The 24,297-nt window shown below is 26.6% G+C and overlaps 1 protein-coding gene across 2 annotated transcripts; it reads left to right on the forward strand.

Moving 5' to 3' along the window:
- Positions 1–1,031: 1,031 nt before the first annotated feature.
- Positions 1,032–17,836, forward strand: LOC145840150 (uncharacterized). Of its 2 annotated transcripts, none has more exons than XM_082947297.1 (10): positions 1,032–1,277; positions 1,602–1,735; positions 6,398–6,536; positions 7,478–7,525; positions 7,695–7,815; positions 9,074–9,238; positions 10,033–10,253; positions 13,498–13,676; positions 14,349–14,473; positions 17,700–17,836. In XM_082947297.1, exons 1-10 carry the CDS (start codon positions 1,080–1,082, stop codon positions 17,729–17,731), a joined length of 1,362 nt encoding a protein of 453 aa, XP_082803423.1. In that variant the 5' UTR covers positions 1,032–1,079; the 3' UTR covers positions 17,732–17,836. The 2 variants fall into 2 exon arrangements, with proteins under 2 accessions (XP_082803423.1, XP_082803424.1); XM_082947298.1 differs by lacking the exon at positions 17,700–17,836 and adding an exon at positions 14,693–14,955.
- Positions 17,837–24,297: the final 6,461 nt, after the last annotated feature.

A 24,297-nucleotide genomic window follows, 5' to 3' on the forward strand; every position in this document is an offset into this window, starting at 1 on the left:
GTTTTCTATGGAAAGGGAAAACAAAAACTGCTAGAAAAGACTATTTTATTTAAAATCTATCTCCTTCTACATTTTACAAGCAATCTTCTTCAAACTTTTACAGTCAAATCTTTATACAATAACTAAATAATGTTACTTTGGAATAAAAATAATTTTGTATAACATTTTTTTTTTGAAAAAAAACTGTTATTTTTTTAAACTTTTGTAATAGTTTTTTTATTTATCAAAATAATTAAAATTTATAAGTAACATTTTTTCTTTTAAAATAAGGAACATTTCCTCAAAATTTGAAGAAGATTGCTTGAAAAATGAAGGAGAAGATAGATTTTTAGTGAATTTTAAAACTTACAGAAAATTGACCTTAAAAAAATTTGTGGTTCATACAATTGTATCTAAAACCTTTTACAAAAAATAAAATATTTCTGAAGTTAAATGATATTTTTGAATTCTTTAAAAACTGGCTTGTAGTTTGTATCCAAAGCTTTCATACAGAAGCCAAAGTTAATTTTTGGAAATAAAAGTGTTTTTACCCCCCCCCCCCCTTCACCCTGCTTTTTTAGTTTGCGCCTTCCATAAGGAACCTATTGTTGCCTCCAACTTTAACAGGCTGTATCTCAAAATTATTTTGAGTTTTTTGAATCTGTAAAAAGTATATTGTGGCTTAGTAAAAACTATATAAAATAAATTAAAATTTTGGTAAAAGTGTCACCCCTCTATGCCCTTAACTCTGTACAAGCTAGCCATGAAAAACAATTTTTTCTCACACAGATATATTTCAAGGTATTATAATTTTCATTTACAACTTATTGTAAACATAGCATTTGTAAAAGAACATTTAAATAAAGTACAAATTTTGTTTATGTACTGAGTGTACTAGGCAAATAAAATAGTACACTTTATATCTGCACAAGTTATTATAGAGATAAAATAGTATAATTACAAGTTTAAATTAAAATAGCATGGTTATAGTTTGCATGACTGTAATGATTGCATGTTTTTAGTGTTTGAATTGTTTTGGTAAAATGAATGTAATTTAAGTAATTGTGGAGTGTAATTATTCGTTTTAGTTTTAACATACAATGAAAGTAGCCCATTTGCTCAAACAAAAAATTGCATTGGTTTCATCATTTAAGAGGTTAAGTAATACTATTCCTAAAAGAATGGCCAGCTCATACAACTACTTTGATAGCCACGGCTTACTGCCAAAAGATGGTTTCAGCTTTCAAGTTGGTGCTCCCAACCCAACTTCTTTGAAGGAAATTGCCAGCTACATGGAAGTTAGTTTTAACATGTTTTTTTTTTAATATATAAGGCTTATCAAAAAAATGGGTTATCGAAAACTTTTGAAGTTTATTATTCCGGGCTTGTTCATAATTTCAATAAAACATGGACTTAAGTTATTATTAAAACTATTTTTGCTTATTTTATTGCTGAAATAGCATTTCAAAGAAACTCTTAATTCCTTTTATTGCAAATGTTGTTTTAAATAGTTTTATAAATCCCTTAAAAAAGTTCCTCAATGAAATTCATATCAAAAAAATCTTCATAGTTACTAAATTTCAAATAAACACAGTCAAATCTAAATAATAATTTTCTTACAGAATTCTACCATGAAATTGAAGAACGAGACAGCATATGAGCACAGTTTGCAGTATGGTTGTGATATTGGAGCGGAGCCGGTGAGAAAACAGGTTGCTGAGTTTCTTACAAGAGGGTACAAGCTCACTGTTGACAAGTTAGTTTAAATAGTATAGTTTTAGCACTTCACTTGACTTTAGTAAAAAAACCTTGAAATTGAAAGAACAGTAAAAAAAACTTCAAATTGAATGAAAAATCAAGGAGGACCCCCCCCTATAGCCTTACCAATCTTAAATCAATTAAAATCAAGTTCTTGAACAAAACTAACTAGAAAATCACAAAATATTGAAAAATGGATCAGCTCAAACTCATTCAGAATCTAAAAGAAAATTAGTCTGAGTTTTCAAAAAATCTTAAAACTAGCCTGAATTTTTATAAAAAACCAAACTAGCCTGAGACAACCTAAGATTTTAAAAAATTTTCAAACTAGCAGGGTTGCCTTTCTAAGTCAAAAAAAAAACTAGCTAAAGTCAGGGTTCCCACAAAAATTTCAGAAAAACAATCTAGGAAAAAAAATCTAAAGAAAAAATATCAAAAACAAGTGTCAAAAATAAAAGAAATCTGTAGTATTTCCTTTAATTTGTTCAAGTTTTTAACTTTGCTTTTTTAACTTATGACTCTAAAATATAAATATACTTTATAAAAAAAATCATATTATATTATATATATATATCATAAAAACTGGTCCATCACTAAAAAAAAATAAATCTAGAGAAATTTAGGGAAATTCATGATTTTTCAATTTTATTTAGGGAAATTTAGGGTTTTTTTTTGGAAAATTGCAAAAATCTAGGGTTATCTAGAGAAATCTAGGGATTTGGGAACCCTGTAAAGTGAGAATAAACTAGCCTGAGTCAGAATGAGGTTTTTAGAAACTGAAAAAAAACTTTAATCTAATAATAAGTAAACAGCTAGCCACAAGGTTGACAATTTTAGGTGACATTACTATTAATAATCTGAAATAAAGTTCTTTAACAAAATTAACTAGAAAATCTCAAAATATTGAAAACTGGATCAGCTCAAATTCATTCAAAATCTTAAAGAAGAATAGCATGAGTTTTTATAAAAAACAAAACTAGCCTGAGGCAGCCTAAGAATTTCAAAAATTTTAAGCTAGCAGGGTTGCCACTGTTTAAGTCAAAAAAAACTAGCTTGAGTGAGTATAAACTAGCCTGAGTTAGAATGAGGTTTTTGAAACTGAAAAATTACTTTAATCTAATAATCAGTAGAACAGCTAGCCATAAGGTTGACAATTTGGTAGTAAAGATTTTAATTTTACAACAAGTTTTATTTCTGAAATGTTTATTTCATAGTTTAAATGTAAACAAATAAAAACTAGTCAGGTGTACAAAATGAGCCAATCACGGTAGGTGTTTAATTTTAATTTTTACTTTGTTTACTGACTTAAAGACAAAAGTGACTCTTTCTAATTTACACAGGGTTTGTTTTTGAAAAAATACTTTTCTGTGTGCTCTTTTTTACTAACTAGAACCGAATAGGCCGGATCTCTGTTAGGATCCGGCCGGAACCGAATCCAAACCTTTTTTTCAAATCAAGAACTGGTGGGAACTGGATCCAGATCTTTTTTTTTAATCAAGATCTGGCCAGAACCGGATCCAGATCTTTTTTTCATATCAAGATCTGGCCAGATCCATATATCAGACAAAAATGACAATATCTGGCTAAATCCGGACCCGGATAGTGAGTCTGGTACCGTACATCACTAGTTTTAATTAACCTACAAGTTGCTTTTTACTGTTTTAAACATTCTGAATAATTTTTGTAAAATAGCTGGTCAAATTCAGAGACTCAATAAGTTCCTTATGGAGGCACAAACTAAAAGAGCCAGCAAATAATTTAAAATCACTAAAAATCTATCTTCTCCTACGTCTTTTGAGATAATTACCTCAAACTTATACGAAATGTTCCTTGCAATATTTAGAAAATTCTGCTGTATAAAAAATAAAGGTTAAAAAATAAAAATTAATGTAAAAAACATTCTAGTAAACATTTTAAACATATTTAAAAATTTTTGTTGAAAAAACTAAATAAAAGTTTTGTTAAATTTGTTATTTAAAGTTTTTAAGACACATTTCTTGTAGTAGTATGTATAAGTTGAAGCTTTAAAATTAAACAATTCTCTCTTAATAATATATTTTGAAATGTAAAAAATGAGTGTTTTATAATAAAAATCCTCTATCTGCTTTACTATCATTTTTTATTTACCAAGTATTTATAGTTTACAGAAAATATTATTAATGAAATTAACTAATAAAATTATAATTTTGAAAGTTGTAATAAGATTTTGGCTTTAAGAGTTTATTTTATTTCACAAAGTGGTTAATTATGTAACAAAAAATAAAAATAGTATCTTATAACATTTTAATTAAATATTTTGACAGTGTACTAACATGTTGTTATTAAAATGTTCTATGAACTATATGGTTTAAGCTTTAAGATTATTTATAGTGTTTTATGTTAAAAATTTTTTTTTAAACCTTTAAAGAACTCTTTTGCATTTAGAACTTTCCATAGAGCAGCTTTAAGTAAACTGACAACTTATTTTAAAGTTGATATTTACAAACAAATGAAAATAAAAAGTTTATTTATTTCAGGGTTGCCACACACTCAGGGAACTCAGGGAATCTCAGGGAATTTTCAAACTGTAGAAAATCTCAGGGAAACTCAGGGAATTTCGGCATTTTTTTTTAACTCAGGGAAACTCAGGGAAGTTTTGATTTTTTCTCTAAATTTCAGGGAAGTTTTTGAAAATCTCAGGGAAATTTTTTTCTAGATCTAGAATGAGGTTTAGTTAATCCAGTTTGAATATTTTGTTCAAAAGTAGTAATTTTTATTATTTAAGTGGTTATTTAGAATTTTTTAGCCTTGCGGCTAGTTCTTCAATATTCTTAGTATTAACATTGTAGTTTTTTTAAGTTTTAAATTTATATTTACTTAAGTAAAATCAAACAGTTTAGAGAAATGAAAGTTGTTGTTAACTATTCATTGAAAAGTTCTAATAAACTTTTTATTTTTAGTTACTTATGTAGTTTAAAAAACACTATGTTGTACTATTAGTTCTTATTTTTTAAATAATAAAGTTATTTGTTATTTGTTTACTTACAACTACTTGGTTTCAGTAAAAAAAATTAAAATGAAGATATTAAAAGCAAAAGAGGGTGATTACAGCATTAATCAATACATTGATTTGTTAAGTTCTTCTAACACTCAAATACGTTTTGAAAATTTTCTTGAAAAAAGTCACAGTTTAGACACCTTTTATTTTGACACACTCAATATCCCAAGCAAGTATAAAGTTTTAACAAGAGTCATTGAGGCTGTTTTTGTGCTTCACAATGGCCAGGCAAGTGTTGAACGGGGCTTAAGCTAAAATAAGGAAGTAATATCAACTAATATGAGAGAGATGACAATAAGGTCCCGAAGAATGATCAAAGATCATCTATATGCAAACAGTCTAGAACCAAGCACAGTTGAACTAAGTTCTGAATTGTTAAAATTTGTAAAATCTTCTAGGGCCCAATATTTGGCATATCTTGAGCAACAGCGCTTTGCTAAAAATGTTCCAAATAAAGGTGATGCTTTGAGCAAGTTAGGAGAACAAAAAAGTAAACTTACAAAGCAACTCAAATGTTTGAATGAAGACTATGACAAATATACTGCAGATGCCAACAAACAGTCTGATTTAGAAGCAATGAAAGAATTATTAGCAAGAGGAATAGCTGCTAAGGACAACGCAAATAAACTTGAAAATAAAATTAAAACTATTGATTTAGAAATTGCATACTTAAAAAAACAGTATTAAGATTTTTTTATTAGGTAATGTGAAATTGTTTTAAAATCAAAATTATGTTTTCAGTTATTTAAAATAGATTGTGTATGATCATCTAAAAGACATAAAAAAATTTTTAATTTTAGATTATTTTGTATTAGTTGTTAGGTATTAAGCTGTACTTTGATATGAGATATTTCTTTAGCTATTTCTTTAAACTTTCTTTTTGTAGGTTTATAATAATGTTAAGCTTTTAAATTTTATTTACTGCATTCAGAACAGTTGCTAGGAAAGACATACAAGTCATAATGAAGTTATTATGTATGCATTTAAGTGAGTTTTTCATGTGAAATTATTATTATAGTATAATTAAATTTTGTCAATTAAAATGTCAAACAAATTAAACTTTATTCTTTTATGTAGAAATTTAACTAACAAGTTTACACAAAGTTGTGCAAAAATTTAGTTTTTAATTTTTTATTGGTTTAAACCTTTTAAGATTGAGTTTTTGAAAAAAGTTTTTTTCATAAATTTATTGCAGAAGCATACATATACAACCTTCTTTTTATTATTAAAGAAGAAAAATGAGAATGAGGTATTAATAATTTGTGTTAGAAGAGAAAATTTTTTTTTTAGATTTGATAAATACTCAGGGAAACTCAGGGAAATTTAAGGTTACTCAGGGAAATTTTTGGTCACTCAGGGAAGATTTTTTGGCTCAAAGAGTGGCAACCCTGTTATTTAATTTGTCAGAGATGACTTGTACATGTCGTGCAGCTGAAATTAAATTCATTAACAATTAACAGCTAGATAATACTTAAACATAATTGAGTTAATTATACAATAAACTATTATAAGTATTTAAATACATATAAATATACATTGTCTATTTTATCACTTTTTTTTAAATTATTATAACTCAAAGGTAAATAACTAAATAACAGATAGTTAACACAAAATATTTTTCAGAGATGACTTGTACATAACATGCGGGGCCACTGCAGCGTTGCAACTGATTCTCACCCACTTCTTCAACAACTCACACACCTTGTTCGTTGAAGATCCAACCTACTTGCTTGTACCCAAGTTCCTCAATGAAAAGTTTTTTGTTGGTTGTTTATCATGTTACTAGAACTTTTTTTAACTATATGTTTTAACTGTTTGTGTTGTTTATTAAAAAATCGTGTATGTGGTTTTATGTTTGAGCTTTAGTATCTTAAATTTGTTCAATTATTATGTGATAACATTTATTTCTTAACAAGTGTCAGACACAAGAATTTAAAATTTATTGGTAATAGTAAAAGTAACCAAGCTCAACAATTAAAAAATCCTGCTAAATGTCGGCTATAAAGTTTTAATAGTAGTGATTTTATTTTTAAAACTACTTTTTTTTTTGAATAATTATGTTATAAAAGAAAATTCAATTTAATTACTTATATTATAAATTTCAGTCTTTGGTTTTCGTTTGATTATTACACACAAGTTTATTCTTTTTTTTTTAATTTTAGCTATATGTTTTGATGTTTTTATTAACAATTTTTTATTGTTATCATATCTGAATCTAAAATTTTTTTTTTATAATGTTTTGATATGGCCAAAATACCTTATACAGTTCTTAGTGAAGTCAGTAAAGTTATGAGCTTTTTTATTTTATTTTTAATTATACAGTGTTAAAAGCACTTTAGTTTTAAATTGAAGTTATGTCTTTATATTAGAGTTTTAGTCTTTTAATTCAATTATTATACATAAACTTTTTGTTTCCATCTAAGTCTTAGATATATGTTTTATATAATTACTAATTGTTTTATGATTTACTTTACCAACTTTTTAAAGTATTCTTAAATATTTAATAAAACCAAAGTCATGCAAAATTACCCTTGTTACAGTCAATAATATATATTTAAATGTACCTATAATTAATTAAATATTATTGTAATTAATGCATTTTCCGAACAGTCATATCCAATTTAATTTTGTAAGCACTTAATGTTCTATTCTTTTGCACAAACATCAAACCATTTTTTTATTAAAATAAACAAATACTTACAGATGAAAGGAGACAGCGTACCGCTCCAGGAAGACGGAATCGACTTGCAGGTATTTGCTATTTTTATTTTAATATTGATTTTACACTGAGTAGCATTGTAATTACCTAAGGCAATTGAATTTTTTTTTTAATACTTTTATAATCTCAAAAATTAACGGCGTGTATTGGCAAAAGGCTTTGAATATTACAAGTTGTAGTTCATTAAACAACTGTGTACAGGTGTTGGAAGAGAAGCTGGAGAAGCTGTCAGATGTCAAGGTTGATGAGAGGCACCCGTTCAAAGCTGCGGTGTACGTCATTCCAACATACCACAACCCAACTGGAATCTGCTACTCCCCTGGTGAGTTATGAAAATATATTTTTATATAATTCAAAATTGCACGTAGAATTGATTAGTGTTGTTTTGTTATTAGGGTGCTGTAATGAAAAGTTTTCTTATGGTTTTTGTTTATTGCGTACTTGTCTGTTAAGTTACTTTTATTTAAAACAACTTACTTAAGAAAATAATTGTCTTTGTAGACATTTTGATGCCAATCAATTATTTAAGTCCAGTCCATGTATATTTAAACTTTTTATTTTATTGTTATGGATCGTCCAAGATGCTAATGTTGTTGGTCGTGTGGTAAAGTTCATTGTTTATGTTTAATTGAAAATAATACTTTATTTAATGGTTATGGTTTTGTTTTACTTCTTTGTATACTTACCTTTGTTTGATATTTTTTTTTGGAAATAATTTTAAAACATTTTATTTTAGATTAATTGTTTAATAAGTAATTTTAAGTTTGTGTAGTGGTTTTGTTTTAGGTAAAAATGTTGTAAGAGAACAATTTTCCTTGTTTATGTTTTATTTCACAACAAATACTTTATATTTCAACACAAAAGTTTAAAAGCTTTTTACATTATTTCCTTAATAATATCTTTGTTTATATTTTTTATAAAAATGTTCCTGTATTTTACAATAATATCATAAAAGGTTACATCACAATTCAAATTTCTGCAATTGAAATTATTTATAAAATATTTACGAGAGCATATCTGAAAAAAATATATATTTGAAAAAAAAAATTAAGTAGGTTTTACTAATATCTACAAGCCATTTTTCATTTTTCTTGCAAACTTTTAAATAGTTTTTGAGATATTCAAAAAATGCTAATAAGTACTATGTTTGAAAAATTATAAAAGTCATGTCTCAAAAAAATATTTTAAGTTTTGCAAAAAATAATAGATGACCAGTAGATACTGATAGGACCTAAATACATTCATTTATTAATTTAATATAAACAAATTTTTGAGTTGTGACCCTTTAAACATTTTTTTAAGAATTTAAATTGTCCGAGTTTAATTAATCTTGCATCTATTATAAACTCCAATTTAAGTAAATATAACTAATGTCAGTAAGTGTACGAAGATAGTGGACCTAGCAATAATGGACAAAAGTGTTAGTTAATAGAGTATTTAAAGCCATCTGCGAGTGGATGCAATTGTTTTTGCAGACTCCAAAAATCTGGTAAAATAAGTGTGCCCATTGGCAGAAGGTAATTCATATTATCAACCATAACAAACTTTAAGTTTGATTATTTGAACCTAACTAATAACAGACAAATGCAAGAAGCTGGTTGAGCTGGCAAGGAAGCACAATGTGTTGGTGATTTCTGATGACATATACAACCTGCTCACTTACAAGAAGTCAGATGGTGTGAATTTTGACGCCTCACCGCCAAGATTGTTCACTTACGACTGCAAGACCGATGATGGCTATAAAGGTTAATAAATGTTTGTTATTATGCACTGCTCGAAAAAGTTTTTAAGAAAGAATAGCTTTTTTTTCATTTTCAATAGCTATTTTAGTTTAAGGTAAGTTGTTGTACTAAAATAATATATTTATAGAAAATAATGTGGTGAAATAAACATAAAAACTTTCTACTGAGGCCACTTAAAAGGGCTTTTAAATAATTCATTTAAAAAATTCGATTTGAAAAAACCAGAACATATGTTTCAAAAAGCTAAATGCTTTAATCATCAGCTAGTACGGTTTGAAATAAATAGAATTTTGCTAAACAATGATACAAAATGATACTAAAAACACAATGACGTAATTATTAAATATTTTCAGTACAAATACTAAGTACAAAAATTAATCTTCAATCCGAACGAACAACTAAAACTCAAAAAACCACAATTAAGTGACTATGGAGTATTTAAAAATTTATTTATATTAAGAGGAGCTTTTTCATATGTCGACAAGACTATATAAATTTATTCCTCCTATTTAAGCAACCTTATTTTTTCAACGCATACACAACGACCGTTGATTCTTATTTTTGATTTCTTAACAAGAATCAACGGCTGTTGTGTATGCGTTGAAAAAAGAAGTATTTATGAAACATATTTTCTCTTTTTTTTTAAATATTTTTTTCTTTGTTCCAAAGGTTACTGTAAAGTTATTGACAAAATTATATAAAACAAATGCACCCTTAAGCACAGAGTTAAAACATGTAACTTAGTCTGAAACATTGAGATTAATAAAAAGTGCTCACTGAAACAAATTATCTCGCAGGCAACGTGATATCGAACGGAACGTTCAGCAAGATAGCCGCGCCGGGGCTTCGCGTCGGGTGGATGGAAGTGCCCGGTGCGGTGAGGGACCACCTGAACAAGATGTCGTACATACCCATATCGGGTGGTGGCATGAGCTACTACGTGAGCAGATTATTAGCTGGCATGCTGGAGAATGGCGACCTTGACAGGCACGTTGAAGGACTGAGGGTGAAGCATAAGGTGAGATTTTGTATAGCGTAGGGGTAATGTACGTCTGATGTATAGTTTAGAACCTAATTATTGATATCAATTTCTAAGTTTTTAAAAGTAAGTTGTAATTATGAGTAAGTATTTAATGTAACCAATATCAGGGTTGCCACACACTCAGGGAAATCAGGGAATCTCAGGGAATTTTCAAACTGTAGAAAATCTCAGGGAATCTCAGGGAAAATCAGGGAATTTTGGCATTTTTCTTTTAACTCAGGGAAAATCAGGGAAGTTTTGATTTTTTCTCTAAATTTCAGGGAAGTTATTGAAAATCTCAGGGAAATTTTTTTCTAGATCTAGAATGAGGTTTAGTTAATTCAGTTTCAATATTTTGTTCAAAAGTAGTAATTTTTATTATTTAAGTGGTTATTTAGAATTTTTTAGCCTTGCGGCTAGTTCTTCAATATTCTTAGTATTAACATTGTAGTTTTTTTAAGTTTTAAATTTATATTTACTTAAGTAAAATCAATCAGTTTAGAGAAATGAAAGTTGTTGTTAACTTTTTTACAATAATGTTAAGCTTTTAAGTTTTATTTACTGCATTCAGAACAGTTGCTAGGAAAGACATACAAGTCATAATGAAGTTATTATGTATGCATTTAAGTGAGTTCTTCATGTGAAATTATTATTATAGTATAGTTAAATTTTGTCAATTAAAATGTCAAACAAATTAAACTTTATTCTTTTATGTAGAAAGTTAAGGGCATAGGGGGGTAAACACCCTTTTTTGGTTTTTGATCTTATTTTATATAGTTTTTGCTAAGCTAAAAAATGCTTTTTACAGATTTAAAAATTTCAAAATAGTTTTTGAGATATACAGGGTTCGTGCGCGTCAGACTAAATCAGGCTAAGTCAGGCTAAATCAGTTTTTTTGAAAAAAGTTGAAAAACTTCAGGCTAAATCAGTTTTTTATTTAAAAATTTGAGAATCTCGATTTTTCTCAGTTCAAATGCTTGAAAATTTTTGATTAAAAAAAATTGAGAAATCTTTTTAAGATCAAATTGAGATGTGAATTTATTTCTAAAAAAAAATATAGTTATTAAAGACAAAATCAGTCAGTATTTGTAAAAATAAATGCTTATAATCTTTTGTTGAATTTTTAAGAAAATTTTTAAAATTTTATCATTTTGTTTTGAGTAGATTATATTCTTCATAATTATGAAAATTTATAAAAAAAAATCAGTTTAAATTTTACTGTTTAGTTCAATAACTTTGCTGTTTGTTCAAATTTGTTTACATCAACAATGTTTTCAAGAGCTTAGTCGGTTGAACTGTTTTGATTTATAATTTAAGGTCTTTATACCAAATACTTTTTAGATTAAAACTTTTAGCAGTTTATTCATATATTTTACTGTTTATTTAAAGTCATTAGAGATTATCACAACACTAAAACTTAGCTTTAAGATATAAGTACTAAATTTTTTTGGGAGTACAAATTTTAGGTACAATTCATTTTTCTTTACACGAATAAAATATTAAAGAATTTTTTAACTTAAAATAAAGCTTTTTAAATCTGATACGACATCAACAATCAGTGTATCTATTTAGAGTTTAGGATTTATAATTATGCATCAATTTTAAGTATTAGTCAAAATACTATAAATTTTATTTATTTATTTTAATACTTGTGTAAGCGTTATATTTTAAATGTTAAAAAACACGACAATGCAGGTCGTTTTATTATAAAACTTCTCGTTATAATGTTTTTACTTAGTGCTTAATTAAATTGAACAATTGTGTTTAGTAGTATTTATTTAATTTTTACACTAGTAATAGATTATATATAACACTTATTTTAAAACTTATCACTGAATTTGTTATGTTAAGGGCATAGGAAGTCAATCACTTTTTTCACAATTTAGTCATATTTTTATTGAGTTGTAACTAAGCTATGAGTTGCTTTTTGCAGATTTTTAAAGCTAAAAACATTTTTGAGATAAAGCTGGTTGAAGTCAGAGACTACAATAGTACTAATCAAGAACCCCCCCCCCCCCATTACCTAAAATGACTTCTAAAGGGGATTTTCTTTACTTTGAAAAAATGTCAGGCTAAATTGGTCTCAGTCAGGCTAAATGAAAAAAATTTTGCGCACAAACCCTGGATATAGCCGGTCAAAGTTGGAGCCAACAATAGGTTCCTTATGGGAGGCACAAACTAAAACGGCAAAATTAGACTATTTCACTAAAAATCTATCTTCTCCTACGTTTTTTGAGATAACTACCTCAAATTTTCAGGAAATGTTCCTTAATATATTTAGAAAATTCTGTCGGAACAGAATTTTAAAAAAATGAAAAATAAAAATTTTATATAAAAAATAAACAAAAAAAACATTTTTTTTTTGTTTTTTTGTTACAAAACTTTTATTTTTTAATGTTTTTAAATTCTGTTCCGACAGAAATTTCTAAATATATTAAGGAACATTTCCTAAAAATTTGAGGTAGTTATCTCAAAAAACCTAGGAGAAGATAGATTTTTAGTAATTTCTAGTTATTTGCCGTTTTAGTTTGCGCCTCCCATAAGGAACCTATTGTTGCTTCCGACTTTGACCGGCTATATCTCAAAAATTATTTTGAAAATTTTAAATCTGTAAAAACCATCTTGTAGCTTAGTAAAAACTATATAAAATAAGGTCAAAAACCAAAAAAGGGTGTTTACCCTCCCTATGCCCTTAACTAACAAGTTTACACAAAGTTGTGCAAAAATTTAGTTTTTAATTTTTAATTGGTTTAAACCTTTTAAGATCGAGTTTTTGAAAACAGTTATTTTCATAAATTTAAATGCAGAAGCATACACATACAACCTTCCTTTTATTATTAAAGAAGAAAAATGAGAATGAGGTATTAATAATTTGTGTTAGAAGAGAAAATTTTTTTTTTAAGATTTGAAAAATACTCAGGGAAACTCAGGGAAATTTAAGGTTACTCAGGGAAGATTTTTTGGCTCAAAGAGTGGCAACCCTGCAATATTCGAAAATATTTTATTATTTGTAATTAAAGGGGTTGTAAAAGTTTTTAAAAACATTCTGTAATTTTGCAAATTTAAACTTTTGTTCAATATATTTGAGTTAATAATACATGTTACAAAAACTAAACAATATAGATTGTTTCCAAAGTACGTCAAATAAAAAATAAACAAAAACATCAAGCAAATTTTCATGGAATGTTTTAAAAATCCAACACAAATATTAAAAACTAAAGTAATTTATTAATCGTTACAGTCACGCATGAGTGCGTTTGTGACGTCAGTGGAACAAAGGTTGTCAAAGTACGGAGTGACGATCACCAACCCGGATGGAGGCTACTTCTTGTGGGTGAAGCTGCCTGAAGACGTCACCGGTGACGCGGTGTTGGCGGAAAGTAGCAAGAATGAGAAAATAACCTTCGTTCCCGGCGTCAAGTTGGTTTTGTTTGTTACAAAGTTTAGTTGAAAATTTTATTAAAATTGACTGAAATATATACAAAACAAGTATTTAAAATAAAACAGAGCATACCCTGTGCCAATAAATGCAGATTTTCGCAGATTGTGAAAAATATTTTTTTAATAAGGCTTTTTGGAGTTTATTAGCTTTAAACAAATACAATTTTGTAATTTCATTAAAGCAAACATAAGGTTGTTTGTTTTTTTTTTTTTTTTTTGTATATCATATTAGTTAATGATTGACTTATTTTACACGTTGTAGTTTTTAAGATATTTTTTAAGTTACAATTCTAATATTTTTTTTGATAAAGTAAAAATTGACTATTGAAATTTAATTGTTTTGATATTATTGTACTTAAGCAAACGTTACAGAAGTTGTTGTTTTTTACAACTTAAACTTGTTTACTTAAACCTTTCTCAACATGTAAATACATTTACAAAGCTTTGTACTGTTCTGAAGTTTGTGTATTTTATTTTTAATTTAAAATAAAGTTTTGTTGCTAAAATAGAAACATATTAAATAGTTACGCCTAATTTTTAGAAGTCATTTATTGAAAAAGTCTTTTCACATTTGGCTTTTGCAGTGAAGTTAAAATGTTTAAATACTATTTCTATTCAAGTTTATTTCAAGTTTTTTAACAAATTTCACAGAACTTCTTTCTCTGGAAATTTCAAGAATTACATTCGACTCTCGCTGGCTTATTACGAAGCTGAAGAAATAAAAGTTGGAGTGGAAAGATTTTGTGACGCTGTAGAAAGAGTTATCACACAAAAATGTAACTAAAATATTATTTTTTAAATATATTCTTTATTTCTTTATATTTTTTTTTCTAAAATATTGGTGATTTTTTTGTTTTTTTTCAGTGTTTTATGCTTAATCATGATGTGTGTATACAATCTAGCAATAAGTTACAAGTTTTCTAGTCAATATTATAGTTTTTTTATTTAGGGAAGTTTATCAAATGTAGCATATTTATTTAGTTTTTATTTTACAGTTTTGAAGCGGAGCAAGTTATAAAGTCGATTGGTGTTTTTTATCTAAAATTTAATTGAACAATTATCTTTTATTGTTTTAAAGCAAAATAATATTTATGAAAAATCTAGAATTTATTCAAAACTTTCTCTGTAATTTTATAGCACAATAGTTGTTTTATTTAGTTGAGAAGTTTTTTAAAGAATTATGAACAAATATGCTCTCTCACTAAAGTTAATTTATTTGTGTTGAACTAATTTTATCATTGATGCTGTTTTAATTAAAATACACTCAATTAAACGTCTACATTTAATATTTTTTCATGTTTTACATAAAATAACTTATTTTAAAGTATTTTTTTACAATTAACGTGGTAAAAGAAAAGAACATACTGTTGGAATTTTGTAAAGTTTTAAGAAATAAATTGCAACGTGAACATATTTATAAGAATAGTGGGTGTAAAATAATTTAATTTCCTGCTATTTTACCAAAAGCAGCACAAACAGTTTTTCAGCAAATATAATATTTTCACAGTTTTTTATATAAATAAAAAGTTTAAGATTGTAAATTAGGTAACTAACTAAACTTGTAATTTTAAACCACTTGAATGTCATTCATGTTTACTGGGTCTACTACATCCTTTTTAGATCTAGTAACTTACTCTTACTTTTACTTAGTTTTATAATAAATATAAATGCCAAAGAATTAGAAAAAATATTGACAGTTTGATGTGCGTTTCAAAAAAAAATCAGAAATAAACATTTTTTTTAAAATTATTAAATGTTTTGTTGATATACAACAATTTCATTGATTTTGCTTAAAACTTAAAAAAAAAGCTTAAAACTGTGATAAGCGGCTTTAAATAGATCTTTATTTTGTTGGAAACTGACTGGTTATGTAAAAAAAGTTTAATTTATTATAATATGTAAGTTCTTTCCAAAATCCTTACGCAACAATATTATTTATTAGAAAATTTTATTTGTTTACTAGTAAACTTGTATCATAATTGTATGTATTAAACTTAAAATGAGCTAAAAAACTTCCATGATTTGATTAAAATTAAAAAAAAAATAATAAATCTCCATTTTAATTCTTACTAACTGTTTTAAAATTTATTTCATTTTCAAGGATAAGTACTCTTATTGATAAAAATAATACCTAGTGTATAAATGAAAAGTTGGTACAGACCTTATTGTAATACTTCAAAACTAAATAATTTAAGTCCCTTTATAATGTTTAGTTATAGGACATAATTTTTTTTTAAACTTTCAAGTTCAAAAAGAAATAAAATTTACTATTGTTGTGTTACAACGTAAAAAATTGTGTGCTTAATTTAAAAAAAGTCTAAGAATTTTTTTATAAATGCTTTGTTTACCTTCAACTCTACAAATAGTCTAATACTTGTTTTCCTTTCTACGCTTACAAAAACTTTAATTTGAATAAAGACTAAAAAATTGTTAAATGACCGTGTTTTTAAGTGAAAAATTCAATTTATAAATTAAATTGCAGTCAAAGAAAATTTAAACAAGTTTATTTAAGTTTTAACTACATGTTCGTGCTATCTAGATTATTACTTTTGTAATAGATTGAGTCTAAAGCTAGTAAAATTAATACAACCATAACTGTTCTTATCTCACTTCTTTGTTACTTCTACAGTAGTTTAAGTAGCAAAAAACGTCATATGTACTATCAATTAAAATTTATTTTTATTTTATATGTTTTTTTAGTTTATTGAACGACAAAAAGCGCTCAAAACATTTGATCCTAGGACCTAGTGCACGAAAAACCTTTCGGTTATCGATTTGCACACCCCTTTGAAACCTTAACACTTTGTACTGTAGTTGCCATATAATATTTTTCTATTAACCGAACAGCTTTAAAAGTTTTAGTGTTTTATATACTTGGATCGACTTTCGTCTAATAATAAAAAAATGCGTTTAATTTAGAGTGTTTAGGTTTATGCATTAATCACACAACTTTGCTTTAATATAGCATTTGATAGGTAAGTATATTTATAAAATAAATATTTCAATACAGTTTCAGTTTGTTTGAAAAAAAAAACGAATATATATATTCTATTGTAGTAGTTTATTTTTGTTGACTTTGAATCGAATAATAAGAACTTTAAAATATTAATCTTCCTTTAAACTATCAGCTTAAACCAATTTACAGAATTAGTCATTAGAAAAAACAATCGCACCTCTTTATCAGAAATTGCACCTTGACTACTTTAATACCATTACATTTATTCCCCATATTAACTATTTCCCTCTAATAACATAGTCAAAAAGCCATTTTAAGAAGAATATAGCCCACTTTAGCAAAACCTTGAAAATAAAAATATTTCAATTTTACTAACAAGAAGTTGTGCTTGAAATTCAATAACTTAGATTTGACTACCAACTTACTACAAATATTTTTTTATTAAAGTTTTTATGCAAAGTACTTAGAATTAGAAATGTGTTTAAGTTAAGTAGCTTCTAATTATATTAATTGCTGATTTAAAAATACTTTGAAATTTTGATGAATTAAAATTAAAAATTTTAAGACTATTTGTTTTCAAAAACATTTTTTACAACTAGTAAATAAACTAATACATATGAATTAACATATAGTTATGTAAAGTTTTAATGTCTGTAACGAACAATAAGTTTTAGAACATAAAAGCGATAGTAAGAAAAAACGAAGAGTAAAAATAATTAAATATATTAACTTTAAATTTAGTAACAGCTACTTATTTTAAAATTTACACTATAATTTTATATATTAAGTTTAAACATTTCAGAAGCAAACAGTTTGTCTCAGTAGGTAGTATGACTAAAAAACTAATCCCACTCGAAAAAATTCTAAATCAAAACTAGCCAACATAGGTTACTTTTAGCTATTTTTCCTAAAAAAAACAAATTAAAACAAAGTTTAACAAATATCAAACAAACAAAATTTTATAAAAATTTTTGGATTTATGAATATTTTTTTTTTTCGAGTTTCTAAAATAAAACAAACTACTAAATTTTTTTTTGTAATCACAGTTCGTCCCAGTGCTTGTGCTTCTTCTGCTTGATGCTTCCCTTCTTCGGCTGCTCCGGTTCCTTCTTTCCCGCCCTCCTCAGCAGGCTGTCCACCTTCTTCAGCGCCTGGCAGTCCGTCTTCTCCTCCTTCTTGCAATCGCACTCCCCCTTCGCCATCAGTGACGTAATAGTGTGGCAAGTCTGACGCACGTTTGACGTCATCTCCTTACTGCGCTCGCAGTTCCTGTGAATGGATATTTGTAATTGTTAGGATTAATGATCCTCTTATAATTACTTTAATTTCTTTGTAAACTTTTTTTAAACCTTACTTTAAAAATTTTAGTAAAAAACTACTAATGCGTTTTGATAAAAAATAGAATATTGTAGTATATAAAGCTTGCTATGATAGGTCTAACTAAACAGTGAATTAAAAAGTAAATTAAACCGCTGACCGTTTTGTATACATTTTATTGTTGTGATGGTACAATAAATATACTATATTTTAGTTACTAGATAAGTTGTTCAGGATTTAGTAACGTGTTTAAAAAATTGAACTTATTAAGAAATATGTTTTGTTTTTTATATTTATTTGTTTGCAGCTTTATACCCAATTGTTATATTTTATCTGTACTCTATAAATATTTAAAAAATGTTTAATTGCTTTTACTTGTTTATAGTTTTTACTTGTTGTTCACAATGTGTTATTTTTTATAATTTCTGTTGCTCTTTTATAGTTATTTTTTTTCAAAATTTTTACTATTATGTATGTTATTGTGCTCTTACTGTTATAAAGGTTTTTTTTTATTATGTTATATTGTTAACACTTATTTTTAGAGCATTTTTGTTTGTTATAATATCGGCTTTTTGCTACAATAAATATATTTTTTTAATGCTTGGAAACAATAGATTTTTTGTATGCTTAGAAAGTGGACTATTTATTAGTGATAGTTAAAAACAAGAGCAACTAATACATTATCTACTTGATAAAACCCGAATAGTATTTTGTTGATTTTCTGATCATGGCTCTTATGCTTAGTGTCCTTAAGCTTAGAAATTTACTTTGATACTTTTCATGCAAGTAGAATAAAAAATGTACGATAAGTTATTGACGGTTCAAAAGAATACTTGTCAAAAGTTACAAACTTATTAACAAACACCAACAGCTAAAACAAGTTGTACAAAAAATTATCAAGTTATTTTATACATAAGCTTTTTAAAACAAAGTTTAAATTCAAAACAAACATAAGTTTTTGACTAAAGTCAAAAAGAACTTCGAAAGTATATATATTTTTCACATTTACAGCACTTATTCAGGTATTTGCCTATCAAAACATATAGAACGAATTAAGTGCGTTTTTGTAGAAACAATGTAGTAAGTTGATACAAACAAACATTTTTAAGTACTTAAAATCCATAGCATACAATCAAAAAACAATTATCTTTAAATTCTATCACCGATAATATCAGCTATATAGAAAATAACATGTAAAGGTATTAAAAAGAGTTGCACATAACAAGGAAACTGACATTAATAGTGCAAAAACCAGTGCAAACCTTGAAAAATGTAAATGGTTGATAACAAAAATGGTAAACTTAATTAAGTTTTATGAAGAGTAGAAACTTAACTTTTGAGTATGAATGTGAAACTATTATCTTACTTGAATATAAATATTGTTTTACTTACTTTTAGTTTCATAATAGTTCATAAAGTTCATAACAGTTTTACTTACATACGTCAATATAATATCGTCGACCGGATAAAGCACGTCATGAATTTCAATCAATTTTTATTTTTACTTAATTTTAAATATTTTTATTTAATTTTATTAAAAAATATGTTCAGAAACATTAGGAAACACTTAAAAAAAAACAAAAACAATATTTTAATACATATTCTGGTAGTTTTTATTTTACACAGAAAAAAACAGTAATCAAAGCAAACCGCCTAACGCGAAATCCCTAGTTGTTTTGCGTCGAAACAACAATACCGTATAAAAAAGTTCTTTTTTGTAAATTGTTTTTAGCTTTGCAGAGAATTTGCGTTGAAGAGCTGTGACAATAGTAAAACCATTCTTAATATTATATATTTTTATGTTTATATTGCAATCAACTCTACAAACTTGCACACCATAACACAGTTGGATTTTCATAAACATAAACAGTGCAAACTATTTAACTGCCAACAAAGTAAAAGATTAAAAGGCGATTAAAGTCTATAACTGTATTAGTAAATTGAGCTTCGTGAAAAGTTAAATCTTAGGCAGAAAGTTAACATTTCAAAGCATTTTTTTTAAGTAAAACCATTGTTTTACTTAATTGTAAATGTTCTTCTCACAGGTTTTAATTACAATTTCATAACAGTTTTGTTTACATGCGTCATTATAATATCGCCGAATAGATTAAGCACTTAAAAAATTTTCGTTAGAAACTTGTTTTTATTAAATTTTTTCGAAATTAAAAAAAAATATGTTAAGAAAAATGAATAAAATAAAAAAACAAAGCAAAAACCAAATTATACAATTAATGTTAGTTTCAATTTTAAGTTGCTAGTGGCACATTCCTACAATAACACTTCCTTAAAACAATACATATTTAAAGTTTTAAACTCTCATTGATAACAACTTACTTGCACAGGCACGCCATTATGCAGTTGGGTTTTCCCCCATTCGCTTCCTGGGGCAGACACGTGGCGTTTTTGTCGCACTTGGGGCATCCCTTCACTTTCTTCTTTATTATCTTCTTGCAATTCTCAAGAACCTCCGTCTGACCTTGCTCCTTGCACTTGCTGTATGAAGGTTGAATTTTTAAGAGTGTTTATAATCTAACGGAAAAATACTGCTTACAGCTTGAATAGTTAAAATATAAGTATTAAATTTTCCAACATTTATAGTCGTAGACGTAAAAAAAGTACTCAAAACTATTATTTTAAAGATGACTTGCATAAAGAAGAGGGTTTAGTTAATGCAACATTTATTTTCATATAGTAATAATTATACTTACAAAAAATCAAACGATGGTTTAAAAAATCTACAAGTTTATTGCATACTTTGGTTCATAACGCTTTCAGACAACAGTCCGTCCTCAGTGAATTTATGCTAAAACTAAAAGAACTGAAACACATTCATGCAACTAAGTAAATAAAGGTGAAAAAATTTGCTGTGACGTAGTAATTCAAAACGGTGTATAAAACCAAATTTGTAAAAGGTAGAAGATTTTTTACATTATAATGATATTTTTATTTACTTAGTTGCATAAAAGTGTTTCAGTTCTTTTAGCTTTAGCATAAGTTCAATGAGGACGGACTGTTGTCTGAAAGCGTTATGAACAAAAATATGCAATAAACTTGTAGATTTATTAAACCATCGTTTTATTTTTTGTAGCTATTGATGCAGTAGAAAAAATCACAAGTAAAAAATTGACTGTGTCCTGGATTGACTTGAGATTTTTTTATATAATTCTTGTAATAATTATAGATAATGATGATTTATAAACTTTAAATTTTTAAATTAAAAGTAATAAATGTAAAGCATTTACGTAAGTTAAAAAAAGTTTTTAGTTATAATAAACTATACAAAACATAAATTTACTATAGATGATTACTTAAAAAATAATAACTTAGAAAATATTTTTCATAAAATTATATTCTAAACTTAAAACTTATTTTTCAAGGTGACTAATTAAAGATAATTTATTACAAAAACATTAACATCATTTTTGACTAAAACATACTTGCACACGCACTGCAGGTTGCACTTCATCAGCTTGATTTCCACGGGGGTCATCTTGTCGATGGCTCCCTCTTCAATCCTCGTCTTCATCTTCTTATTGAATATGTCTGCCGCCTTCTCGTCGTCTCCCTTTGACTCCATCATCGCCAGGTACTTCTCCTGCTGCACCTCCGTCTTTTGCTGTTAGAAAAGTATTCAATAGTTTTTAATCAGATTTTAAATTAAAAAAAATAATTTTTTACAGTATTAAATTCATACAACTTAGTGTTTTTTTCGCAGAAAAAGTTTTGAGCAGCAAAAATTAACAAAAAATTTCTGTGAGATAAAAGAGTTTGATGATTATAAAAAATTAAAGAAGAATTTTAAAAAGCAAAAGTTTTAATTTTGTCGGCGGTGAAACATGACCATGGGAGAAAACTGTTTTTTGAATTTAAAGTTTATGAATTAAAAAGAAACTTTTTTAAAGTCTCTAAAATAAATATAGACACATGTAAGGTTTTTCATTAAATAAACAAAAACTAACAGTGTAAAAATTATGATTCCAGTTCAGAAAAGTAAATTCAACTACGTGTAAGTTTTTCAACCAAAAAACAACTAAAACAGCTTGTAGTTTAACTTGATCAAAATACATACACAAATCTTTATTTTAATAAAAGGTTAAGTCATAGATCAATGAATCTATTAAAACATGTATAAACTGTGAGGTCAACATTTTCATACTTTTAATGTCAATAAAAAAAAAACATACGTTTAGTTACTAGATAAAGCCATAAGCTTTAACAGTTTTCAAAGTGCCAAGTTTTATCATCTACAACTTCTCATAAAACTTACGTTTTCGAAGTTTTTCAGCATTTCTTCAGTGGGGCATGTAATGTTAGCAGCCGGGCAGTCGCAATGCTTCTTCGGTGATGCAGTTTCATTGCAGATGTCCTTCACTCTCCTCGGTAGTATTTCCTTGCATTTGCTGTTTGATTGTATGAAAGTTTGAATGATTTTTAAAATACAATAAGGAAGTGTTAGGTATTGTATGGCTAGTTTGTTTTATAAATACATTTGGAGTTTTACCAGAAAAACTACCTACGTTTTAAATATTTTTAGTTCGACTTTATACTGCAAATCATTATATTTGTACAATCTGCTTAAACAAAATTTTAAATAAAGGAGTTTTTTGGTGATTTTAGTTATAAAGCTACCATTTTTATTATGTAAAAATAAACCTAATATAAGTAAGCATACACAAACGAAACCCAAATGCTAGTTCGAATATTGTTTTATATAGTTTTTTGTGTGCATTTTCTTTGATAGTACAATCTTTTGCTTTTTTTAAACTAAAAGTAGTATAGTTTGTGTAGAATTTAGTAAATTTTCTTATGAAAGTCTTGATCTTTTAATTTTGTTTTTGCTTTTTCAAAAAAATGTAAGTTTAGTAAAGATAAACTAGTTATTGTTCAGTTTACAAAACTGCTAAATATTATTTTTTCAGTCAAGAATTATTGTTTTTTAGACAAAACAAAAATAACTCAAATAATTTAGTGTTGAACAGTTCGATGTCTGAAATAAGTCTTTAACTTTTATGATTTGTAACTGTTTTGACTTAAGTAGAACAAAAAACTATTTTTTAAATAAGACATTATGTACAAGTCACTAAAATATGTTGGTATTTACAATATTTTAGCCTTTAATTTTACTAAGAAATTAACAGTTTGTATTGTTAAACTACACTAACTTGTCTTACTAAACCTACAGATTATACAATTTGCAAAAAGTATCAAGAAAAACTATTCCTGAAAGAACCAGTGTTCATTTTGACTTACCATGTATAAACATAACAATTAATTTTTTTTTTTTAATATCTAAATAAAACAAATAAAAGTTTACAAACCTGCAGAAGCATGGTAAGTAGCAGTGCTTGTTTTCCTTCATCTCGCCGATCACCTTCTTGAAATTCTTCAGCTCCTCCTCACTGACTTCCTGTTTCTTGCTGCAATCAATGTCCTTGTCGTCTTCACACTTGCAATCAACCGGCTTGATGTTGTTGTGGGTGAGGCATTTCGTGCTTTCCTTCGGCAACTTGTCCTTGCATTTGCTGCGTTAATGATTGAAGTTTTTACTTATTATACTTGCTTAGTGCTGTTTAAGTTGGAATTAAGTTACAATCATTTTTAGCACCTTATTCTTGTTTCGACTGCATTGTTATTCGGTTAGTTATAGTGTTTTGTGTTAAAAACTTATTTATTATGTTTAAGTATATTTTTTGAATTCAGTACTACTATTTACAAACATAAAACAAAATGCTAAATAGTTTTGAAATCATTTCGTTTCCGTAAAAATAGAGTCTTGATTATTTCAAAATATAATGACAGATTATTGACCAGAAAACTTTCAGATGTTAAACATTAGTTAAATTGTAAAGCAAATATATACAAACATTACAAATTTAAGTTATTTAGGGTAGCTTAAGTATGGTGCACAAAAAATGTTAGCACTTTTCTTCAATTTTAGCAAACTGATTTGTCATAATCTAACATCATCAGTTATCATAAATTAAATCATATAAAAACTGTATTTTATTTCCACAAAATCCGTTAAAACTAAGTAGAGCAAAAAAATAACAAAACATTGAAAATATTTATCATCTAAACTGCTGAAAACATACAAAAATAAATTACAAAATCAAAAAAAACATATAAAACTGCAACAATAATAAAAATAGATTTCATACAAATGTTAAAAGTTACCAATTGTAGCCCAATTAAATTCAACTCATTACCAAAGATATAAAACAAACAACATATAATAAGGTTTGCAAAAGCAGTATAAAAACAACAAACAATAAAAAATTGTTAATAATTCCAGTTTAACTGAACATTTTGACCAAAACCCATTAACAA

Source organism: Thalia democratica, chromosome 7, assembly GCF_965202585.1.
Source record: "Thalia democratica chromosome 7, ktThaDemo2.hap1.1, whole genome shotgun sequence".
Lineage (NCBI taxonomy): Eukaryota > Metazoa > Chordata > Thaliacea > Salpida > Salpidae > Thalia > Thalia democratica.

Coding starts and splice junctions, on each gene's coding strand:
- LOC145840150 (XM_082947297.1), top strand. CDS start 1,080: ATGAAAGTAGCCCATTTGCTCAAACAAAAAATTGCATTGGTTTCATCA. Junction 7,816..9,073: donor TGGAATCTGCTACTCCCCTG/GTGAGTTATGAA, acceptor AACTAATAACAG/ACAAATGCAAGAAGCTGGTT. Junction 9,239..10,032: donor GACCGATGATGGCTATAAAG/GTTAATAAATGT, acceptor ATTATCTCGCAG/GCAACGTGATATCGAACGGA.